We start from the raw sequence: 24,469 nt of genomic DNA on the forward strand, positions 1-24,469 counted from the left end.
ATATGTCTTAAGAGAGATTTCCCAAACAGTGTTACGATATGTTAGTTAGGTTTGATGCCGTTGGTCGGAATACATGGGTTTCTGCTATTAAGAATATGTTATATTCTCATGGCTTCGGACATGTGTGGGAGTTTCAAGGTGCTGGTGATCTTGAATATTTTATAAGTGAGTTTATACTGGGGTTAAGGACTGTCATGCACAAAAATGGTATTCTGAAGTGTCTGGATGCTCGAAATTAGAACTGTATTCATTATTTAAGACATCATTACCACTTGAACCATATCTATTAAATGTATTATCAAAAGAAAAGCGATGTATGCTAACCCTTTTACATATTGGAGAACTGGGAATTATGCAAAACACAGGAAGGAGGGATGGCATCGATAAGACACTCTGGTTTTGTCAATTGTGCAAGTTAAGGACAGTTGAAAATGAAATTCATTTCATTCTTGTTTGCCCTATCTATGAAGATATTCGCTCAAAATATTTCCACTATTTAGACTTCATTACTGGTAATAATCCTAAAGACACACTGGTTAGAATGTTAAACTCTTCTGATGTAAACTGTCTTGAGAACTTAGCCAATTATGTTAAAGATGCTATCTGTCTTCGTTCTTCTTACCTGTAAATATTATTTCATGCAGCACTTGATGTGAAACTAAATTGTATATATCTGTACGTGGGCCTGAGGCCTTATTAACTGGGTAGCAAGGAGGTTGATGTTTGGGCTTGGATAGAAGTTGCAAATCCGCTGAAAAATTCTCAGATCGAGATGCCATTGCGATGGGGATGGTTCATCTGATCAGGTCAGAATGTCCACTGTGACGTTGTGGATCCATGCCTCACCTGAACCTGTATGAAAAAGGATGGAAGAACTCTATCTCTGTTGACAAAAGGGTTTCTGACTTGGTGGAGCCCATCTTGTTTATATCCCAGACCACTAATGCATTGTCTGACTGGATCAAAAGATGCGATGTACAGAGGGCCTTGGCTCAATGAGATATTGCCAAAACCACTGACTTAAAGTGCAAGTTGTTGATGTGCTCTGAGCACCCTAACCTACAGTTGAGGCGTCTACGAACAAGTAATGGGTCCGGATGAATGGCTTCAAAGAGACTCCACTGCAGACATTCAATTCCTACAGCCACCACTGGGGATGTAGGTGAAGTGACAACAGGAGACGAACTAGGCATTGGAGTTTGAATGTGTCTGAAGAAGTAGATCTTGTCAGGGATAGTTGCTCCGGTCATGATAGCGCGTCTGCGATCACATTTAAAATCTGCTGAATGTGCCTGGCTTGAAATTGAAAGTGAGGCTAGCCTACCAGTTCAAAGACCTGGATCATCATTCGTTGTAGCGATGAGGATACCATCTTGGTCGCTAACATGACGTGGATATTCTGGTTGTCTACACACCAACGCCATGCCATACATAGTGTAATGAGTGCACTCCTCAATCAATTATCAAAGCATCAACGCACAGGTGATGCCTTGGTGGGGACAGCATCAAGTCAAGTCTTGGTCTTGGTCTTGGTCTTGCAATCATATTTCTGCAGGAACAATCCTAGAAAAACACTTTAAACATCAAAGCTGCATCTTGTAGGCTAAGGCCTCACATAATTCCCCGCAGGATGATTGAGACCATGCGGACGTGTGGCAGTGTTTTGAAACTGTGCATTGTGAATATACTCCCTGTCACAGCTAGGGCAGTACGTAGAGTTCACTGAATGGCTCACTCGCGTTAGGTCAGTCTGTTCTGATTCCAGCATAAGCGGATTGTTTACGACGCAGCGAAAGTCCTGACAAATGAGATACAAAATATCCCTGCATTATTGCCTAACACTTCACCAAAGGTCCACACACAGAAAACCTGATCCCGTGACAAACAGTGAGAACTGTATACCGTATTTTCTTGAGTATAGTGCGCAACCCCCTTCAGTGAATTCCGGTAAACGAACGGGTGATGAGAAACTTGGTCAGTGCAAATTTGAAATTAGATATAAAACAAATCACCAGACATGTTGATTTACTGTTTAAATTGTATTTTTTGTTCTGCTAGGCATTGTTTAACATCTATGGATTTAGATTACCTTGTGTATTTTCTCGTAAACTAAGCCAGAAACAGCAATCAGTTGTACACAGGTTTTTTTAAATCTACCGGTGATTCGGTCAAGACAAACCCAACGATATAACTTTACAGGATTTTAGTTGCAGCTTTTATTAAATATGATTTAAAATAATTATAACCCTAAACAAAGCAAATGATCGCTACATGGAACAAGTTTGACCAGTCACCGTCGAGGCTTCCGTGCACGTGATCGCTAGAACTACGTGTTGACATAGAATCATCAATCTATAACAAATATGACTTTTAACAAGTCAAAGTATGGCATTTATGATAAATGTATCCATTCTCTGTCAAGTAAAGTTCTTTTCAAGGTGTCAATAGCAGTAATCTGACTGTGGTTGTGGTTAATAACAATATTAATAATGGTGAGTTGTGTGATCTTCCAATTGCTTCACACATGATTTCGCCGAAATTAGTTAAAACAATGTTAAAAGGAATTTTAAATAAAATTTATGAAATAAGTTACAAACATAAGTCCAGTTATACAAAGAACACTTTTTATAGCCAGACTGTGTAATTACATGATTAATTGGCGTACTTCAGTATGGATTTGTTGACATGGTATTTCCAGTTACGTGCTCACGGTAATGTCTTTCCGTTGGGGGAAAAAACCCATTAAAACTCATTATTGCGTGTATAATGCGCACCCCCTTCTACACAGCTGTCTTTTTTAAAGAAAAAAAGTGCACTCTATACTCAAGAAAATACGGTATAGCAGAGAGGGGTAATATTCTGGATCTTGATCATTAATAATTTTGCAGTCCTCTTGAACAACAGATGGAAAGAAGTCAATGATAAGAGTCCTGTGATTCCATGAATTATGTAAGGGAGGACAACTGTCATTACGTCTCTAAACCGTCACAGTAAATCCATTTCAGGCGATGCATAGGAGAATGAATGAGTGAGCGAGTACAGCTTTACGCTTGAAGCAATATTCTAACAATATCACGGTGGGGAACATCAGATATGGGCTTCACATACTGTACCCATGAGGGGAAACAATTAAGACCGGTCTTGGGTTTGACAATCTAACGTTATAGTCGCTAGGCTACCCCATCGCCCCTGAATGGTAGACTCAGGGAGAGTATGTACAAGATCCCACTCATTGCTGTAGTAGTGACAAAGATTCTCAGAAGTTGATCAGTGACCCCAATCCTGACTCAGGTTCAATTGATGTCAGTTTTGTCGAGAAGAGGCGTGAGGAGTACCAAACCTGATCCTGAATACGCCATTTATCTTCTGCTGATAGTGGTGCATATCGATCCCATATGGGGGTGAAAAACACAGCACCAGGTGTCCAATAATTATGCTATGGCATAAATCATTTGAATTATATGAAGATACAAAAAGGAGGCACAATAGAATCACAAGAGAATTCACTTAGAATCATCACAATAGAGTACAAACAAAATTTTATGCAGAGAGATCAACACAGGTCTATCCAGTGTGGGTGACAGCAGTTATGTGCTGATCTGTGACATCATCACTTCCATGATCACGTGGGAGCTGTGTGATAGGGTTGTCCTCTCAGTTAGTTGAAACAACTTCTTCCTCAGCAAGACTTCACACAGCTCTTCTTTCTGTCGAGAACAAGCAGTAAATGCATTAAGGAGTAATGCAGGGTAAGTTAAAAAATACTAAAAGTAATGCATATCTTTGAAACTAATACAAAACTATTCTGGGTACAAAATCACATACTGGTTTGGGTACAAATTCACAAGAAATTTAAGGTACCAAAATCACATTTCAACTGGATTTCTTGAAATGTTGGTATAAAAAATAATTCTCGCCAGTAGAAATCCTTTTCACATTTTAAAATGAGTACTTGTTTACATAATACGGTTCCAACAGAACAGAATAGCAAGAATTGTCAATGTGCCCTATTCCTTTTTCAAAAGAAAACATTCTCTTATAAATATATGGCCAACTCATCAGCTGAAGTGCCACCCTGATTCTTGTGATCAAACAAACAAAGATATCATGTATTGTTACAAGAAATTAATTTATCATATAATGGGTAGGTTTCTCGGCAGGATAAAGCCAACGGATAAAAACGATATCCGTTGGGGTCATATGCGGATAGAGATGCAAATATCAAAGGTCAAGTAGGACTACTTTCACTATTTAGAAACAAACATGGCTTCGCCCTCGTCATTCGGCAATCGAGTCAGAATTAACCATCGGGAATCTGGATAAACTACAGGGATAATTGCTATCATTATCAAAAGAACAGTCTAATATACTGAAAATCAGTGTCTAACTGTGACGTAGCTAAGGCATTTTATAAGTTTTGGCAACATTGGAGATATAAATTTTGAAACAATTTTGTGAGGGCAAGAGGCCTAGCCAAGTGGGATCAGTAGCAATATCTGTGCTTGTAGACCTCTGCGGCTTGAAACCTTCTCCACAAATTATAATAGTAGGATTTTGCCGAAATATGTTTGAATTGTTACCTTGTTTTGTTTTGTTGCTGTGTGTACATCTGACCACACTTCTTCACGTTATAACAGGACAGACCGACTGTCAACAACGTCTGACCGTGGCTGTGACGTCTCATAGACAAGGGTTAGAGTAGCTTCCCTTTGACAAAGGGCAGTTCTCTAGCGGACAGACCGATGGATTGCCGCGAAGGGCAATTAAAAACAACTGTTGTTTTGCGTATATGTTGCTTCGCCACTGTATAAGGAACAGATTTCAGTTGGAACTATATTGGCTACTATCACTGTCCGACTGACACATCACTTACCCTGTGACGTAATAAATGTATGTACATATTAAGAATCTTATCTACAGTTATTTATTTATCATTTAAGGAATGCTAAAATTAAATAATGACGTGAAATAGTTACTTATTCAGATAATTGATGTTCATGTGAAAGATCATAATTGTTGAATAAAATATGTTTAAACCAAAGATTAAAATTGGAGTTTTATCAGTTACTCTGTGTTGATGCATTGACCAATATTTAGTGTCCATACACATGATCATTGTGGAAAAACTACTAAATATATGGAAAAACTACTAAATATAAGACCCGTGAAGATTCCGGGGTAGAATAGGTCTTTGGCAACCCATGCTCGCCGTGAAAGGTGACTATGCTTGTCTTAAAAGGCGACTAACGGGATCGGGTGGTCAGGCTCGCTGACTTGGTTTGATGCATGTCATTGATCCCAATTGCGTGGATCGATGCTCATGATATTAATCACTGGATTGTCTGGTCCAGACTCGATTATTTACAGACCGCCGTCATATAGCTGGAATATTGCTGAGTGCGACGTTAAACAACAAACCAACCAACCAACGAACTAAATATAAAAATATAACTCAAAATTTCAAAAGCTGTGAACAGCTGTTAATAATTAATCATTAACCAATCTATCAAGAATATGCAATGATGATGGTCTTCATATTTATGGAATAAATAATTGGTAATTGTGCGATTTTCGTTTACACTATTTTAACTTGCAACACAAAGTAAATATTTCACCTGAGCATTGCTCATTTTATCGTGTTTATATTTTTACAGTCAAAATTTTCACATAAGAAATTTATCAAATGCCAAAATATTCAGTTATTTTACAAAATGACTGAAAATATGTCCATCTGTATTATTATGATAACGAATTCCAAACATTTCTATGTTTAATACCGTCTTCAATTGAATGAAAATGTTTGGATTAAAAGTACATTTGTACATTGTTTGGCTTCTAATCCTAGCATAATTAATCTATTGTGATGTTTTTGACCGTCTTAATCATTTTAAGTCAATCTGTTAAATAAATGGACAGATTTTGCAGTGAATTCATAAAATGAATGAAATATTTAGACATTTTATAATTTGCCTGAGTGAATCACATTTTACAGATTGACTGTAACATATACACGTTTACAAAGGAAAAGACCTGTGAAAACAATGTCTATCTCGCATTGAAGAACTTCCCAATCAAGACATAGAGGAACAAGTATTTGTCACAGAGTGACGAAATATCCCCCGCCATATACACCATAGTACCAAATATGAAGACAATCCAGCGATTAGTTCTTGAGATATTGTGGCAACACCGTTTTCCAACTCCCAAAACAGATTTGTCTGCTGTGACCTTGAAAATGGGGTCAAGGTCACCAAATCTGACAGGTGTATGCGGTGTCTGTATATACACTATAGTTCCAAATATGAAGACAATCCAGCGATTAGTTCTTGAGATATCGCGGCAACACCGTTTTCTAACTCCAAAAGCAGATTTGCCTGCTGTGACCTTGAAAATGGGGTCAAGGTCACCAAAACCGACTGGTGTCTGCGGTGTCTGTATATACACCATAGTTCCAAATATGAAGACAATCCAGTGTTTAGTTCTTGAGATATCGCAGCAACACCGTTTTCCAACTCTAAAAGCAGATTTGTCTGCTGTGACCTTGAAAATGGGATCAAGGTCACCAAAACTGACTGGTGTCTGCGGAGTCTGTATATACACCATAGTTCCAAATATGAAGACAATCCAGTGTTTAGTTCTTGAGATATCGCGGCAACACCGTTTTCCAACTCTAAAAGCAGATTTGTCTGCTGTGACCTTGAAAATGGGATCAAGGTCACCAAAACCGACTGGTGTCTGCGGAGTCTGTATATACACCATAGTTCCAAATATGAAGACAATCCAGTTCTTGAGATATCGCGGCAACAAACAGGTGGGACGTACGGACGGACGGACGGACGTACGGACGGTCGTGAATACTATATCCCCCGCTTCGCGCTTTCGCGCGGCGGGGGATAACAAGAATGCTTCTGTTCAATGCTACAGTAAATGAATGAAAACTAAATGCAAATATCATAATTACAACCTACCAAAGTTATATTATTATTTTAGGCTGCTTCCTTGTTGGAGGAATGTATCCGTGAATATCCACATAAGGAACAATATCCCAGTTGCAGCTGTACAAAGAAACTTATTCGATGTTACGTGTCTCTGTAACAATCAAATATTTTAAAATATCATTTTGGGATATTATAACCCGTGTTAGTTTCTCAACTGAGCACTTAGTTTGTTTCAGATGTTTCACATAGGTGTCAAGTCTCAAAGGTCAGCTGAGAAAGCCCACGTGACAACTATTTTCATTATGTCCACCGTTCTTGAAATAAATCCATGGATATAAATAACAATGGGCAATCAATCAACATATTATCAGTTAACCCTTTGAACAAAGTATGTTGTTTTTACATCAGCACTTCATTCCATGATATGAGTGTATTCCTTTTGCTTTAGTAAGTTACCATGATATAACATTTATACTAAGTTATCCTATAATAATTAGATCCACATCAAGTGCTTTTATGAGTTATCATGGTGTAATATTTATACATCATTTCATATAATTATAGTTTAGCAAGTAATACTTATCATCAGGTAAAATGCACATATAAAATATCAGTAGTTTTAGTTATACCTTTTTAGATAGATGCTAGCCTAAGGTAACGGGAGCGCATCTCCTAGACATACTATTCAATAAGACAAGAGTTATGTCTACATAGTTTGATAAACTTACTTACTTACTTATATTGGAGATTTTACGCGCGCTTTCTGACTGCAGCGTATTTCGCATAGGCCATTTAATGTGTTTCCGAAAAGGGGAAAAAGTTGTTAGGCAATCCAGGAGGGGTGTTTTAGTGGTTGCTTATATAGAATTTTTGTAATTTTGAGATTTGGAAAAAATGCCAAGAGGGTTTGGGGAGGCGAACTAAGGGAGCTGAGTATGGAAGTTTGTTAGTTTGATTATGTGGTTTGGTTTTGGTAGTTTATTGGGGTTTTAAATGCGATTTATTAGTCCTGTTTTGATTAAGTATACGCCTAAGGCTTTGAATTTTTCTATTTTAAGAGCCTTATTTAGATTTAGGGCGGTTTGTAGTGTAGTTCGGTGTGTTAGGTAGTGGCTGCAGTGTATGAGAGTGTGTTCTGGGGTTTCTTGTTGTTTGCAATGTGGACAGGTTCCTGTTGCGTGTTTTTTTATTATTTTGAGGTGGTTATTTAGGTTGGTATGTCCTGTTTGGAGTTTAGTGATTACTCTGTCGATTTTTTTGGACGGATGTAGAATGTTTGGTTTGGTTAGGTTTTTTTTTTAGAACCTTTTTGATTTTGATATTTGAGTTTAGATATAAGTTATGCCATTTTTTGGCGATTTTTTGTTTGTTGACACTTTTAATTTATGATTTGGAGATTGGTAGGTTTAAGCTTATTTGTGGGATTTTAAGGGATAGTTTAGCTGCTTTATCAGTGTTTTCATTGCCGTATATTCCTACATGGGCGGGTATCCAAATGAATACTTTTTGTTTGCCTGCCTTAGTTAAATCGTTTGAGCTTTTTAGTATTTGATTTATTAGTTCAAGGCGGTTTTTGGTGTTTTTATTTTAGAGGGCTTGTAGTCCACTGAGCGAGTAGGTAAGTATTTGGATCTTTTGTTGTTTTTTATATTGTTGATTATGAAGGGCTGATGCCATGCCCATTAGTTCGGCCGTGAATATTGATTGATTGTTTGGAGTCGGTAAGATTGTGTGGCTTTAGTTGGTTGTGTGATGTGGACTCCGAAACCTGTGCGTTTGGAGATCGGATCTGAGGATCCGTCTGTGTAAATGAGAGACCAATTTGGCCAATTTTCATGTATGCATGCTAGTGAGGTGGTTTTTGCTATGTTTGGGTTGGTTTGTTTATGTATTGTGCTAGCTAGTGTTATGTCTATTTTGGGTGTTTTAAGTTTTGGGGTGAAGATATTTGATTTTTTACAGTTTTGTTTAAGATTGTTTATTTGGTGTTCATTTAAGTAATTGGTTATTCTTTGGGATATTGGAGTAAGTAGAGGGTGTTTTCGAGCTAGGGCTTGGTTTTTGGGGCTGATATTTTTGTTTATTAGGTTTTGGATTGAGACGCAGCCAAGAAATTTAGGGTTAATTGTTCCCTACGTAGATTTAGTAGCATTTCTCCTGTTAAGGCCTGGAGTGAAGTGTAGGAGGTGCCATGTTGAGTGCGTGTTATTAGTTTTAGAGCCTGATATTGGATTGAGTCTAGTTTTTTGCTTAGGGATTGGTTTAGGGTGTCATATATGGCACATCCGTAGTCTATTTTAGATCTAATTAGTGATATATAGAGTGAGAGGAGGGTGTCTTTGGAGGCCCCCCAGTTTGAGCCAGTTAGGCATCTTAGCGTATTTAGATCTTTGCTACATTTAGTTATTAGATTATTTATGTGAGCTTCCCAGGAGAGATATTCATCGAAAATTAGTCCTAAGAATTTGGTTTGTGTTAGGAATTGGACTGGTTTGCTGTTTAGCTGGAGTTTTGGGGAGGCGGGTTTCATGTTTTTGTGTTTAAATACTATTCCTGTAGTTTTTTCCGAGTTAAGGGAGAAGCCCCATTTGTCAGCCCATTGCTGTATTTTGTTTAGAGATTTTTGAAGTAGGTTTTGGGCCATTTGAATGCTTTTTGTGTGGATTTTTGTGCGGATCATCCGCGAATTTAGATGTGTTTATTTTAGGGGATAGGCCCTCGAATAGATCATTTATCATTATATTGAAGAGTGTGGGGCTGAGGATACTGCCCTGGGGAGTGCCATTTACTAGGGGACATTGGTCCGATAGCGTTTGATTTTTACGATTGTTTAGGAAGTCCGGGATGTAGTTTATTATTTGACCTTTGAGTCCTATTTTTTGTAGTTTTTGTAATAGCCCGTCGTGCCATACCATGTCGAAAGCTTTGGAGAAGCCTAAGAAGATGCCTGTAGTATATTGTTTGCTGAGTTGTCCTGTTTTAATGTCCTGCTCTAGTCGGGCGAGGTTATCTATCTGGGTTTATGATGTTATTTTGAGTAAGGTAATGTTGTAGTCTGTTTTTAGCCATAGATTCCATTACTTTGCATAAGTTTGAAGTTAAGGAAATTGGTTTATAAGGTTTAGGGATTGGTATGACAAAGGCCTGTTTCCAGGGAGTAGGTACTTGTTCGTTTTGATAGATGAGATTGTATAGTTTAAGTAGTGCTTGGAGTAGTTTAGGGGGGGAGTTTTTTAATTATTTGGTAGGAAGTTAGGTCCAATCCTGGGGCTGTGCCCTTTTTCCTGTTTTGGATGACGTAGACCAGCTCCTCCATTGTGTAAGGGTGGTTTATTTCTAGGTTGTCATTATTTGGTTCTTTGGTGGATTTGTTTTCTGTTTCAAGTTTATCTTGAAATTTTTGGCTAAAGTTGTTGTTACTGCTTACAGACGAAAAGTGGTTGGCGAGGTTATTTGCCTTTTCAGCGGGGTTTGTTGAATTATTAATGTTAGGTGTTTTTTTATGACGTTTTAAGCCTCTAATGGCATGGATTTTGCGCCAGACCGTTCTGGCGTCTGTACGGTTATTTATTTCTTCACAGATTTTTTTCCAGTTTCTGGTCTTAGATATTTTGACTAGACTTTGAACTTGGTGATTGAGTTCGTGAGCTATTTTTAGATGTTTATAGTCGCGTTTGTCTTTATTTGAAGGCTGATTTACGTTTACGTCTAGTTTGTTCTATTTCCTCGTTCCACCATGGTACCGTAGGTTTGCCTGTTTTAGTTGTTTTAAAAGGGATGGAGGTTTTGGCTGCTTTTATTATGTAATCTGTTAGGTTTTTACAGTAGATTTCTGGATCATTATTTTCTAATTCGTTTAAATTAGCCTGATTGCAGATCACTTGAAATTGGTCCCAGTTAGCTTGTTTATAACGGAATTTTGGTTCTTGATTTTCTGTTTGTGTATTGGTACGTTTGTATCTCCTATGGTTATGTTTATGGGGAAGAGATCACTACTTAGTGGGACATCGTGTACTTCCCATTGAGTACTTTGGGCTAGATCTGCGGTGCATATAGTTAGGTCGACAGCCGACATTTTTTGGTTAATCTTATCGTACCTCGTGGGTTGGCTGTTATTTAGGAGTACTAGGTTGTTTGTTTCTATCCATTCGGATATTAGTTTGCCATGATTATCTATTTTATCATTTATGCTCCAGGTAGGATGGTGAGCGTTAAAGTCTCCTAGGAATATAGTGGATTTGTTGCTAATTTGGAGTAGCTTATTTAGATCCTCAGGTTGGACTTTTTGTTCTACCCAGTGGTATATATTAATGATGTTTATCTTTTTGTTATTTAATGTGATTTGAATGCCGTTAGCTTCTAGGTTTGGTGTGTCTATCTTTATTTCTTCGTAGTTTATATCTTCCCTGATATATATAATCAGTCCTCCTGCGGCTCTACCTGTTTTTGGTTTAGCTCTATCTGTTCTAACTGAGTTATAGTTCGGTAGTGTGAATTTGGATTTTTTGGAGAATTTAGTTTCCCGAATACAAGCAATATGTGGGCCTTTATCTCGTTTAAATTTAGCTTTTAGTTCATGGCCGTCGGAAGTGAGTCCGTTGGCATTCCACTGAAAAATATTTAGTCCTTCCATTATTGGGGTCGGATGTTTGGTAATTTTGGTTTTAGTTTTATTTTACTTGGTGACTTCTTTTAGGTTTAATAGATTTGAAGCTTTTAGATAAATGCTAGCCTAAGGTATCAAGATCCCATCTCCCAGACAAAAGATATGTGTCACTAGTCTTATAGATTACCTTACTTATTTACTTTGGAGATTTAACGTGTGCTTTCCGACTGATGCGTATTTCGCACACGGATCTGGCCAGGCCATTTAATGTGTTTCCGAAAGGGGCGAAAGTGGTGTGAGCAACCCAAGAGGGGGCTTTAGGGGTTGCTTATATAGAATTTGGGAATTTTGAGATTTGGAATAGATGCCGATGGGGTTGGGGAGGAGAACTAAGGGAGCTGGGTATGGTGGATGTTTGTTTGTTTATGTGATTTTGATTTGGTAGGTTATTGTGTTTTTAGATGCGTTTTATTAGTTCCGTTTTGATTAAGAATACGCCTAAGGCCTTGAAGTTTTCTAGTTTATTTTGTGGGTTGAGTATTGCTTCCAGAGTGAGAGCCTTGTTTAGATTCAGGGTGGTTTGTAATGCGGTTTGATGTGTTAGGTAGTGTGTGCAGTGGATGAGTGAGTGTTCTGGGGTTTCTGGTTGTTTGCAGTGTGGGCAGTTACCTGTAGTGTGTTTTTTTTTAAAAATTTAGGTGGTTATTTAGGTTGGTGTGTCCTGTTTGGAGTTTAGTGATTACTCTGTCGAATTCTTTTTGATGGATGGAGAATTTTTGGTTTGGTTAGTGGTTTGCTGAGTACTTTTTTGATTTGGCTATTTGAGTTTAGATATAGGTTATGCCATTTTTTGGTGATTTTTTGCTTGTTTACCCTTTTAATTTCTGATTTTGAGATGGGTAAGTTTAAGCTTATTTCTGGGATTTTGAGGGATAGTTTAGCTGCTTTATCGGCGTTTTCATTACCGTATATTCCTACGTGGGCGGGGATCCATAAGAATGTTATTTGTTTGCCTGCCTTAGTTAAATCGTTGGAGCTTTTAAGTATTTGATTTATTAATTTAGGTCGGTTTTTGGTATTTTTGTTTTGGAGGGCTTGCAGTCCACTGAGCGAGTAGGTAAGTATTAGGATATGTCTACATAGTCTTATAGATTACCTTGAACTATATTATTTAAGTAAATCTGTCATCACCTATATTAGAATAACATTCAGCAATTACTTCAATTTAGACTCACCCATACAAGCTCGTCTATAGTGCATTAAGGAGTAGCCCCAATACAAGCTCGTCTATAGTGACACCATAATCTCTTTCAAAGCATCCAGTAAATATGTCAACAAGATTAGTGCCAGTCCAACACGATTAACAGGATTGAGTATTCCCCTCTGTCTAGCCATTCATTAACCATAAGGCACAGCCCATCGTGTATCAACCAATCATATTCCTTTTTATTGTTCTAATTTTTGTTAAATACATACAGAAGCAAAATGTTAGTCAAAAGGTTTGACGCTCATACCAAGCAGATCTCTCTCTCACAGCCCAGAGGGTTGTACCGACTCTCTGTGGCACCCTCAGCTATTTTCTAAGTACATGTAATTGTAAATTGTTCATTGTTAATTGTTCTTGTAAATAAAATTGTGATTAGTCTCCTGTGACTCCGGCTCTTTGCTGACTAATTCCCCCAAGAAAACCAGCACGCCATTTGGAAGGTTTTGTTCATCCGAACAGAACCATAAACATACCATAATAAAACCTACACATTGAAACACTTACTTTTGAGACATATCCACTGTGCAAGATAACAGTGATTAATCAATCAACGTATTCTCTGTTGATCCTTTGATGGCTAGGAATCATCCGTTGATTTATAAAAAAGTAAATCAACTCATCATATCTCTTGCTGGGCTGCCACATGCATATTACATAACACACATTTCACCTCACTTCAAACCTGGATTTAGATTGAATATTTACCGCAGACACAAGAAAGGCCAAATGGAAACCTTTATCAGGTAATCTGAGTGGTGCTACCACTAATTATACCTGTAATAAATTCATTAACTGAGCATCAAGTGAATTATGACAAATACACAGGTGTAGGGTTATACCAGAAAACATGGATGAAAACAAGGGAGTAGCAATCGTATTATCCAAGCAATCTAAAATCCAAAAATGCTTTTACTGCAGGGATTTTTAAACTATAACTATCGGGGTATTTCCAAATAACGACATCTGATGAGCTTCCGCTGTTCTTTTTGTCTTTTTGTTTAGGCTGAAGAAATTAATTAACATGCACCCTTTGATTCATCGTCTACTGTTTCCGGGTCACAGGAGCATGCGAGGTCAAGCAGATTAAATAATACGCCAATCATATCATCAAAGTTAAATTGTAATTTCATTTTAGTGGTGATGACTGATACTATGTATTGATTTGTGTATAGTCTTGTCATATTATTATTATTTGCACCTACTGAAATATTGCTATCGGAATTCATGATCTTTATTTTCGTTTTTCTCTTGTCATATGAAACGGAAAATGACAAATGAAACATTCTTGTATTGAGAAGATCGTCAACTTTCACCAAGGCATATATATGAAGGGAAAGTAAACTTTGTCGATATTAAAATGGCAACAAGTATTTGTCACAGAGTGACGAAATATCCCCCGCCTGTACACCATAGTACCAAATATGAAGACAATCCAGCGATTAGTTCTTGAGATATTGTGGCAACACCGTTTTCCAACTCCAAAAACAGATTTGCCTGCTGTGACCTTGAAAATGGGGTCAAGGTCACCAAATCTGACAGGTGTATGCGGTGTCTGTATATACACTATAGTTCCAAATATGAAGACAATCCAGCGATTAGTTCTTGAGATATCGCGGGAACACCGTTTTCTAACTCCAAAAGCAGATTTGCCTGCTGTGACCTTGACAATGGGGTCAAGGTCACCAAAACCGACTGGTGTATGCGGTGTCTGTATATACACCATAGTTCCAAATATGAAGACAATCCAGTGTTTAGTTCTTGAGATATCGCGGCAACACCGTTTTCTAACTCCAAAAGCAGATTTGCCTGCTGTGACCTTGACAATGGGGTCAAGGTCACCAAAACCGACTGGTGTCTGCGGTGTATGTATATACACCATAGTTCCAAATATGAAGACAATCCAGTGTTTAGTTCTTGAGATATCGCGGCAACACCGTTTTCTAACTCCAAAAGCAGATTTGCCTGCTGTGACCTTGAAAATGGGATCAAGGTCACCAAAACCGACTGGTGTCTGCGGAGTCTGTATATACACCATAGTTCCAAATATGAAGACAATCCAGTGTTTAGTTCTTGAGATATCGCGGCAACACCGTTTTCCAACTCTAAAAGCAGATTTGTCTGCTGTGACCTTGAAAATGGGATCAAGGTCACCAAAACCGACTGGTGTCTGCGGAGTCTGTATATACACCATAGTTCCAAATATGAAGACAATCCAGTGTTTAGTTCTTGAGATATCGCGGCAACACCGTTTTCCAACTCCAAAAGCAGATATGCCTGCTGTGACCTTGAAAATGGGGTCAAGGTCACCAAAACCGACTGGTGTCTGCGGAGTCTGTATATACACCATAGTTCCAAATATGAAGACAATCCAGTGTTTAGTTCTTGAGATATCGCGGCAACAAACAGGTGGGACGTACGGACGGACGTACGTACGGACGGTCGTGAATACTATATCCCCCGCTTCGCGCTTTCGCGCGGCGGGGGATAATAAGATCATGCTGAGGTCAGGCGAAGTAGCCTTGTTTGATTTTCGTATCTCTGCTTCGTATATCATAAATATTCAACCAAACAACTTCAAATAAGGATTGGTGAATATTTATGTCATTAATTGTTTCCTGCAAATTTTATAATATGACACGTTAGATTAACCCGAATATTTGTATTTCTGCAACTGACATGATGATCTTGAAAATTAAGGGTTTTTTCTGTTTAACTTTTGGTTAATAAATTTCCTGAAATGGTTTATAATTTACCATCAGCAAATAATCAAATTTATTCTTAGTTAAAATTTAGAGGTCAGAGACATGATAATTGAAAACAATTTGCTCAAATTTAATGAGTTAAAAATTTTGGTTCATAGCATGAAACACAAACCACCTTCAATAAATTTACAAATTTTGTGTTTGCTTTGGTCTAAGGAAAAATCTTTATATAGTAATGTGTAGTTTTCTATCAGGAATAAATGTGCAAAATATTTCTTCAATTGGCTCTTGTTTAATGAAGCACTTGACTGTTTGAAATTGTTCACCCTCTTTACAGCGCCTTATGCTAAAACAATTAAGCAGGCTAAAGGTTAAACGTTGTTGTTTTTGCACTATTTAGAGGGTTGTCAGAGGGTTAGAAATATGGATCAACTACAGTGTTTAGATATCTGCCTTTTGTTGTTAATGTAAGGATGTGAATGGCTTTGGCAGTTTTAAGGTTAAAAAAAAATATTTGAAAAGAGAGTAGGCCTGGTAATGACAACATTCATATGGCACATAGATTCTGAAACCACAAGTGACATCGTCTTTCCAGAAATGTTTATGTGGCATTTCCCCCAACATTTCAAAGGTTGAGTGGTGCGCATTATATTGCAGTACTTTTCCTTGTTAATAGTTCCATTAATGACTTATTTTATCCATTTTGGTCTCCGTCTAGGACCCTGCAAAGTCTGAGGACTATAGTGAAAAAAGATTTCCCCTTGTTGTCTGGACCAGTCTTAAACAAACAACTCTTTAAAACATTTCTGAGGCTGTATCAACATATTTATCCCTAAATGACTTGCAAATTTCATCCTTCTATCCACACCAGTTTCTGAAAAAGCTTGTCCCACTGAAATCAAAGAGACAGCTGGAAAGATGAACAGTTCAAAATGCGGGTGGGGGATAAAACGAGCAGTGAAACTGATGTGACACATTGTAACATTGCCATGACACTACACTATTTGCTGTGCAAATTCATATCCATTTAAGATAAGCATGATGCAATCATTACCCCAAGGAGTTCCCATTCCGTCGACGAATAACCACAGTTTCTCTAGCATTAGGAAACAGTTGATAGAGATCCTTGTCTGTAAAAGACTTCCCTAAGCCTGTGACAAAGAGGCGTTTCATATCCTGTGGTCCACCTACAAATTGATGAAAACAGATTCATGAGGCTGTGCAGATACTCATGAAAGTTTGTGTGATCTAATTGAAACAAATATCATGGATCTGAACTTAATACAGATGTGGTTTAGGAACAATTATTTATAATTCTGTCATGGTTGGAGGTGTGTTCCAAGTTGCCGCTAATCAGATAACAGACCACAGATAATAGCAACAACAATCCCACAAAAGAATAATATACTGCACAGTGCACATGATGTCATAATGGGGCAAAATAGATTCATATCCATGAGAGATCATAGTTCTGATGTTGAGAATGTGATCTGATATAATGTGAAAAACACTTTTGTTGCAAGTAAAACAGCTATGTTCATTTCAAAGAGTGAGGGCCAAAGTGTACCAATATCAGAGCTTGTGACGATGTTCATACAATGTTTGGCCATTACTCTACTCCAATTAAATCTCACAAAGTGAAAGTCAATTCTTATAATTTTTATATCACTATTTTTAGCTCAAAGGACATAGACCTTGATCTATACACAATTATATTTAGTATGTGTGACATCATGTTTACACTGACAGCATACAACCAGCTGTATCACGGCATAAAATAGTTCCTCAAAATGAGAGGTGACATGAGCTTACGTATGTTTGACAGCATCAACTTTTGTATTTTCTGTAAACAAATGTACTCAAATAATATCATTAGATGGGAAAGGTCTGTTAAGTACTACCTCAGTAAGTCAGTCACAATGACAGCTCGTCAATACATTTACATCGAGTCCAAGACGTCAAAATGCATACACGATAAACATGACGGGAGAGATGTCTGAAGGTTTTTAATGAACCTGTGGCTATTACAAGTGTTAGTCATCACGGATCAATTGGCCTATCACTGAAAGGTGATTGCAGAGATGTGTTAATAGATACTTATGTACATTCATATATTGTTGTTGAACATCACTGTAGTCTAGACACGGACTGAGCTGATACTACTGTAGTTTGAATGAGTTTTTCTTCGTTTTGTTCTCTAAGATGGGTTGTACCGATGATATCCTTGAACATGCAATCAAACTCTCAGACTTATCCCAAATTATGCTAAAACGCTAAGTTCAAGATAAAAGGCTCTAAACAATGAGAAACAATGCTTCTGTATTTATTCATGCTAGGGAATTCCCAGGAGTTCTCCCAAGAACATGGAAGTAGTCCGGCAGTATTTACGTCATTTCAAGAACAAGGTCTTGTTAAAAACGGATGAAGATCAATATCGCGGTCATGTGACCGACCTCTCGTCCAATGGAAAAGCTGTATATCGTGTAAACTTCAAATTAAAAATTACATACTTTTGAAAGTAAAAGTAAACATATAACATCTGAATGAAGTGAATGCATCACCAAGGAGGCTGTTCTAGATGCTGTAAATCAAGAAATTAACGCGAGAGTGAAATAGATGCCTAAAATATGAGTGATCTTTGCTCGATTAATTACACTTTGCATTTATCTCTAAAAAAAAAAGACTGTTGACCAGAGGCCTCACTTTGAAAAAGCAGAAATAGCAACTTAAAGACAAACAACTGTCTATTCCACATCACGGTTTATTAAGCAGCAGTAACAGCTAACACCAGATATTGCATAATGGACATTCAGTGAGTTATCATTGCTTTGGTCAAGAGTTCTACTCACTCATGTCAAACCAGGCCTGCGTTCAATAGGCCAAAGAGATTTCTAAGTGCTTTCTTAGCTCTCTGCGGATGTTCACGTGCTATTGAACGATGTGTCAACTTCCACTGGCAGTGGGGGTGGTTTTCAAAATGGCACAGCAGACTCATTTTAGATATATATTGTTGAACATTGTGTTTGTAAAGTATTAGGCTAAAAAAAATATAATAGTCTTGCTTCTCAGGCACCCTACAACATCATTAAATCTCCCGAATGTTTTGTATTTATTTCCATTTTAAAAAAAATTAAAAAATCCTAATACTTAAAAACATGTGTGATCCAATATAACCCACAGATGATTCTCTTTAAAGGTGCCCTGATTTACTGCACATTTCGTGTTATGATCATGGCGGCAATAGGAGTTTGTATGCTTGTTTATGTAGGGAAGCCCTTACCCAGGTTAACTGTTTATATGGTTACATACTTGTTTGAACAAGTTAAAAATTAGAAGAAAACACCACCTGCACACACTATATTTTCAAAAGTCACTGCCTGAGAACCAATTCTTTTCTTTTTTTAAGCCTTAATGTTTATAATAAAGATATGATAAACTTACCGTTAGTTAGACAGTCAACAAAACTCAATTTTATGGCATTATTATGATACAAGTTGGACTCAACTCATGTAATCCTTCATTCTTATATAAGTATATTACATAAGCATTTACCAAAATACTGGGGTAAATAAAATAAAGTTGGATTGGAACATCAGGTGAATAAGGACTTTATTAAACAAATGTTATATTATGGATAAAACTTTCTGAGTAAAGTACAGATTCTTTTGGGGGTTGAGTCCTGTCCGGGATTCGAACCCACACTGCCAGAGTAAGGCACCAGCACACAAAGTCAGCGATCTAACAAAATGAAAGTCCGACAGAGCCTCACACTACATCTAGTAAGACATATAGAGGATATTATACATTATATGAGTGTTCATGTCATACTATGTTTACGACACTCATTTAATGTTTTATTTATTACCAAAGATGTCTACATACAGAGACGAATTTTAGTGTTGCAAGTTAAAAAAGCAACGGAACAAAAATTTGTTGAATGATGTCAACAATCTTCAGCTATGCCGTCGTTTCTAGTTTGACGTCATTCCGACCTCAAGTCACAATAAGATTCGAATGATGCCAACAATGCCGTCCGGATGACTGAAACAATACACTGTTGTCCTGTGACGTGATATGACCCTAGGGCACATCCGATTTATATGAACCCTAATATGCTTGCCTCGTAGGTAATAAATCACGATATGAAAACGGCATGACAAATGTCTCATAAATCACATAAAAATAATTTATTCCCCCTAGGGTTAGAAATAACCGAGTAAAGAAAAATTGTATGTGCACTGGTGCAATGTTGTTCACGTGCACTAGTGTATTGTTTGCGTCATCTGGACGGCACTGTTGGCATCATACCAATCTTATACTGACACTAGAAATAATGTCATAGCTTAAGACTGTTGACATTATTCAACAATTGTGGTTTTCTAAGACGCCTGTCGTAATCAGTGCATTTCTCTAAAGAAAAGCTCAAATGTATTAAGAAGTTATAGGTAACAAAGAAGTTATTACATTCGCATGTTTGACATACTGATTTTACGAAACTTGTGTAAGAATTCATGTATTACCCTTGCTCTTTTCCAGGGGTGGGGGGTGGGGGGGTGTTTGTTTGTTTAGTCAACAACTTGGGGATTCCTAGTTATGATTATTGGCCAAAAGTCATCTATGCATGCATGTTGTAAGTCAACTAAATGGATCACTGTACCCAGACGGCCATTCGACACACTACTCATCCCTTTCCGTAACCTGCTTGTCCCAGAATAACAAGATTTGATCATGTATGCCCTGACGGCATGGGACGTTGCCCATATCAACCACTGGTTAAGTTGTCAGGGCCAAAATTGATTACATGTATTTACAGGCCTCCCTGACATTGCTGGAATATTGTAGACTGCAGTAAAACACAACAAATAAACAAACAAATCGCAATGTTTTAGATTCATTTAAGAAACACCTATCGAAATGAATTTACGTTTTCTTTGAGTTTCGACAATGAAGGTTTATATCGCATAATAATATATGTCAAATGTTTACAAAAAGAAAACATATGAAATATCATATGAGTGTTATAGGGACAAAACTGCAACTTCAAACCAAATTTTATAATACATGTATCTTGTTTACAAACAGATGCATGAAAAGGATTTTTTCTGTACAGAATTTAACATGGGTTCAGAGGAAAACTACCCCATGTTGTGAGGGGTTTCTGAATGCAGCTAAAACAATTGGGTTTTACTAGTTTTAGCAAGTGACAGGTCTTCCAATAAATCTAATCACTAATGTGGTGGTATTAAACTTCACTATTAAGTTTGTTTGTTTGTTGTTTTCCGCCGCACTCAGCAATATGACGGCGGTCTGTAAATAATCGAGTCTGGATCAGACAATCCAGTGATTGATATCATGAGCATTGATCCACGTAATTGGGATCAATGACATGCATCATCCAAGTCAGCAAGCCTGACCACTCGATCCCGTTAGTTGCCTTTTACAGCAAGCATGGGTTACTGAAGACCTATTCTACACAGGATCTTCACGGGTCTCACTGTTAAGTGCATATATGTCTTATAAGTTCTTCCATGTAAAAAATGTAATGACCTATGGACATTCACCAACAAGTCAATTGGCTGTAACTTGCCAATACACCTAGCTGGGAAAAAATCTCACTTCGCAATCACATTTTCTCAGTTGTTCAAGGAAGGACTGGCATCTATGGGCTATCGCGAGAGATTTCTGTTCTGATTCTCCAGTGATTGGATGAATGGGTCACATGCCAGTCGTCAGGGAAGTAGTACTTGGCATGGGACAGCATTTTTGGTAAGTCCTTGGCCGATCACTTGGCTAGGGAGGGCAAGTTTGTGGAGAGGAAGTAGAGGTATTCCTCCAAACATGTAGATTTACTTGAAATGGTAAGCCTTGTAATAAACTAGTGAGTGAGTGAGTATGGTTTTAGCCCCTTTTAGCATTTTTCCAGCAATATCCAGGCAGGGGACACCAGAAATGGGCTTCACACGTTGTACCCATGTTAGAGAATCGAACCCAGGTCTTTGGCCTGACAAGCGAACGCTCTAACCACATGTGTGTATGCTGTTATCCACTGCCAGACGATTATCAGTAGGCAGCCACAAGTCAAGTTCCTCCTGTGCAAACCATGGAATGTTAGCATGATATCGCCTCGAATCCTGAGGGATTGGATGGATGAAAGAGCATGGGTTTACCAGGTACAACACAAGTATAGGTACCACACTGTTACTGAAACCATTCAATACAGAACTACTGCATGGTTGAATTCATACACTCAGATAAAGATGAGTGGAAGTATTGAAACAACTAACACGGGTTGATACGTAGGTATATCAAGTAGCGACTAACAAGAAGTACCTCAGTAACTATCTGTAACTACATAGAAGTGCACAATGACTGATGAGCCTGTCGAATGGTAACCTCTGGGGTTCAAATGTATCTCGTGAAACAGTCGGACTTCCAGCGACCTAAGGTCATGATAAGGTCATCTTCCGTGCGGGCTTAGACTGCAGACGTAGCTGCACAAATTATAAAGGTGTGACCTGAAAATTTGTCTGGACGTAGTTCGGCTTGACGTAGTATTGTGCTTAGCCAGGTTAAGAAAGTTGCTCTTGTGATCGGTAGCCGACATCTATGAATAGCGGGTCATTAATCGTCGTTGTACTCTTGTGTAGGCCAGGTGTTGCCTTCTCAGTTTGGCGACTTGCGACTTTGAGAAATAAAGCTTTCAGTTCCTGCAGTTCTTTCTGAATGTTTGCACTATCCCCAGATATGTGATGAAGCCTATCCATGCACGCTGGCTCGTGTCGGCCTCTGTCTGGACTTGCAGGTGTGATCAGTGATGACATAAGTGAGTAGAACTCTTGTCTTGACCCCAGCAGGGACAATTCACAGGATGTAATTAGTGTTTGAATGACATTGTTTATATACTTCTTACAAGTGCTGCTCAATAAGCAGTGATGTGGAATACATAGTTGTTTGTTTTCAGTTTTTTGTCGAAGTTGATATTTCTGCTATCCAAAATGTCTTATTGTTGATATAAATGGGATGTTTAATAATGCAAGCAAAGACTACTCGCATTTTTCGCATTTAATTCACGCTCGCGTTAATTTCAAGATTTACTGTATTCAAAAGCAGTAACAAGAGAGTACATGTTTGATCATACATGGTAACATACAGGAATGCACTCACCACCCACCTAATCACCATCCATGCACCCCCACCATTGTCCATATGATGTGTTATTGCATGTTGAAGGTGTTAGCCAAGGTGGGGAAAACCTTTGTCAGAACACATATAACAAAAACACATGAAAGAACACAAAATTGCACCTACAAATTTCTTCAAGTTTAGTTTAGTCTCAACTGTATATTTTTATCTGACCAAACCGTCTTCCCACAAAATGTTTTGACACATGAACCAGTTGAATGGAACTAGTGACAATTTAATAATACTATAGAAACTTGTGGTCAAAATCAAATGTATATTAGCCACATGCCTGGGGGATGACTGTATAAACAATATCATAAGTAATCTGGGTGTTGTTCAAATGATCAATCAGCGCTCCAAGTTAAAACCAAATTGGATGCCTTAAATTAGCAATCAAAATTACCATTCTGCGGCCTTGATCTTAAGCTTGGTCGCCACTTGGCTACTGTTGATAAACTAAGACTGGCAACTAAAATATTTCACATTTAGAAACTACAAAACAACCTAGTTGTCCAGATTGATGTCAATAACTCCTAGTTTACTTTACAATGTACCTCCTTACAGTGACACCGAAGCCTGTCTGGCATGTAGTGGCATGTTCAAACTAAAGTACTCACGAAAATGAAAGAAAACTGTTTTTTTCGATCTCAGATTTTAAATAAATGCAGTTAATATACAAAATATATAAATATTCAAACAACTCAATTAGTACTAATTGGGCCTTGGCACAAATACAGCGTATCAAAGGTTTTATGTCTTTTTACCCGTAAAAGTGTGTAAAAATATGAACAGTAGTATAGGTAATGATGGTTCTGGACCACTTCCACTGGAGCCGGATTTATATACCTATACCATCACTACAGATGGAATTTTTTATGCCAAAATGATCATGCGATTTAATGATAGTCATAAGATTAAGTTAAATTGGCTCTAGCTCACCACCCCCTGGAGCCAATGATATAAATTTTTATAGGTAATGATAGTTCTGGACCACTTCCAGTGTTCCACTGGAGCCGGATTTATATACTTATATTGCTACTACAGGGGGGATTTTTTATGCCAAAATGATTATGTGATTTAATGATAGTCATGAGATTGACTCCAGCTCACCAATACCTGGGGCCAATCATTGCTTAAGATGAGTCTAAATGGTAATAAAAATATTCTTTATTATTTTTATCGATAAAGCGATATTCAACATTTTTATTAAGTTCTTCGTTCATTTTACTAGGAGACCAGACTATATAACTACACTCTTTTTGTAAATTGATAAGAAACAATTGATAACCGTGTTTGGTTGGTTTGACATCACTGATATAATAAAAACCTTGTGGTAATTCTTTCCATTGAATAGCTTTCTCCATTATTATATATTTATGTAAGCATTTGTCTAAATGTGATCAAACGATAGTAAGCAATCTATTTTTAATCTCCAACCAGTTCTTTGGTTTTGTCATGGAATAATTGACGCGCTTGTTGCCTCCCCTGTTCTATGAACTTTTTTTTCTCGTCTTCGCTAATACCACTGGTCTTACGAGATTTTGATCGAATCTCCTGCTTCATTTCGTTGTATTTGGTGAGTTCTGACAGCACTAAACGAAACTCATCCTCGGATATCTTACAATCGGCCATTGCTGTCGAAATATGATCCTCAATGCTGTTCAACTTTGCTTCGGCGAGTATCCGAATACTATCGTGTTTTAATGCTTTCTTTTGCAACCTACGAGAAATGAATTTTATCGCTATTCCTGCCAGTCCCGAGACTCCAGCGGCT

At 37.7% G+C, this 24,469-nt stretch overlaps 1 protein-coding gene across 4 annotated transcripts in view; it reads right to left on the reverse strand.

Annotated features, from left to right (window-relative positions):
* LOC124115528 (nucleolin-like) overlaps positions 1–24,469 on the reverse strand; it is a 411,866-nt gene that overhangs the window by 132,203 nt on the left and 255,194 nt on the right. For 3 of the 4 annotated variants that reach the window (XM_046476553.2, XM_046476552.2, XM_048387093.1), the window contains exon 8: positions 16,568–16,700. The exons of the other annotated variant lie outside the window; for it this stretch is intronic. In XM_046476553.2, coding sequence (XP_046332509.1) covers positions 16,568–16,700 — 133 coding nt within the window. The remainder of the gene's footprint in view (positions 1–16,567; positions 16,701–24,469) is intronic. 4 annotated transcript variants of the gene reach the window in all.

The sequence above is a fragment of the Haliotis rufescens genome, unplaced genomic scaffold (assembly GCF_023055435.1).
Source record: "Haliotis rufescens isolate VD_foot unplaced genomic scaffold, xgHalRufe1.0.p SCAF_65, whole genome shotgun sequence".
In the NCBI taxonomy this organism is placed as follows: Eukaryota; Metazoa; Mollusca; class Gastropoda; order Lepetellida; family Haliotidae; genus Haliotis; species Haliotis rufescens.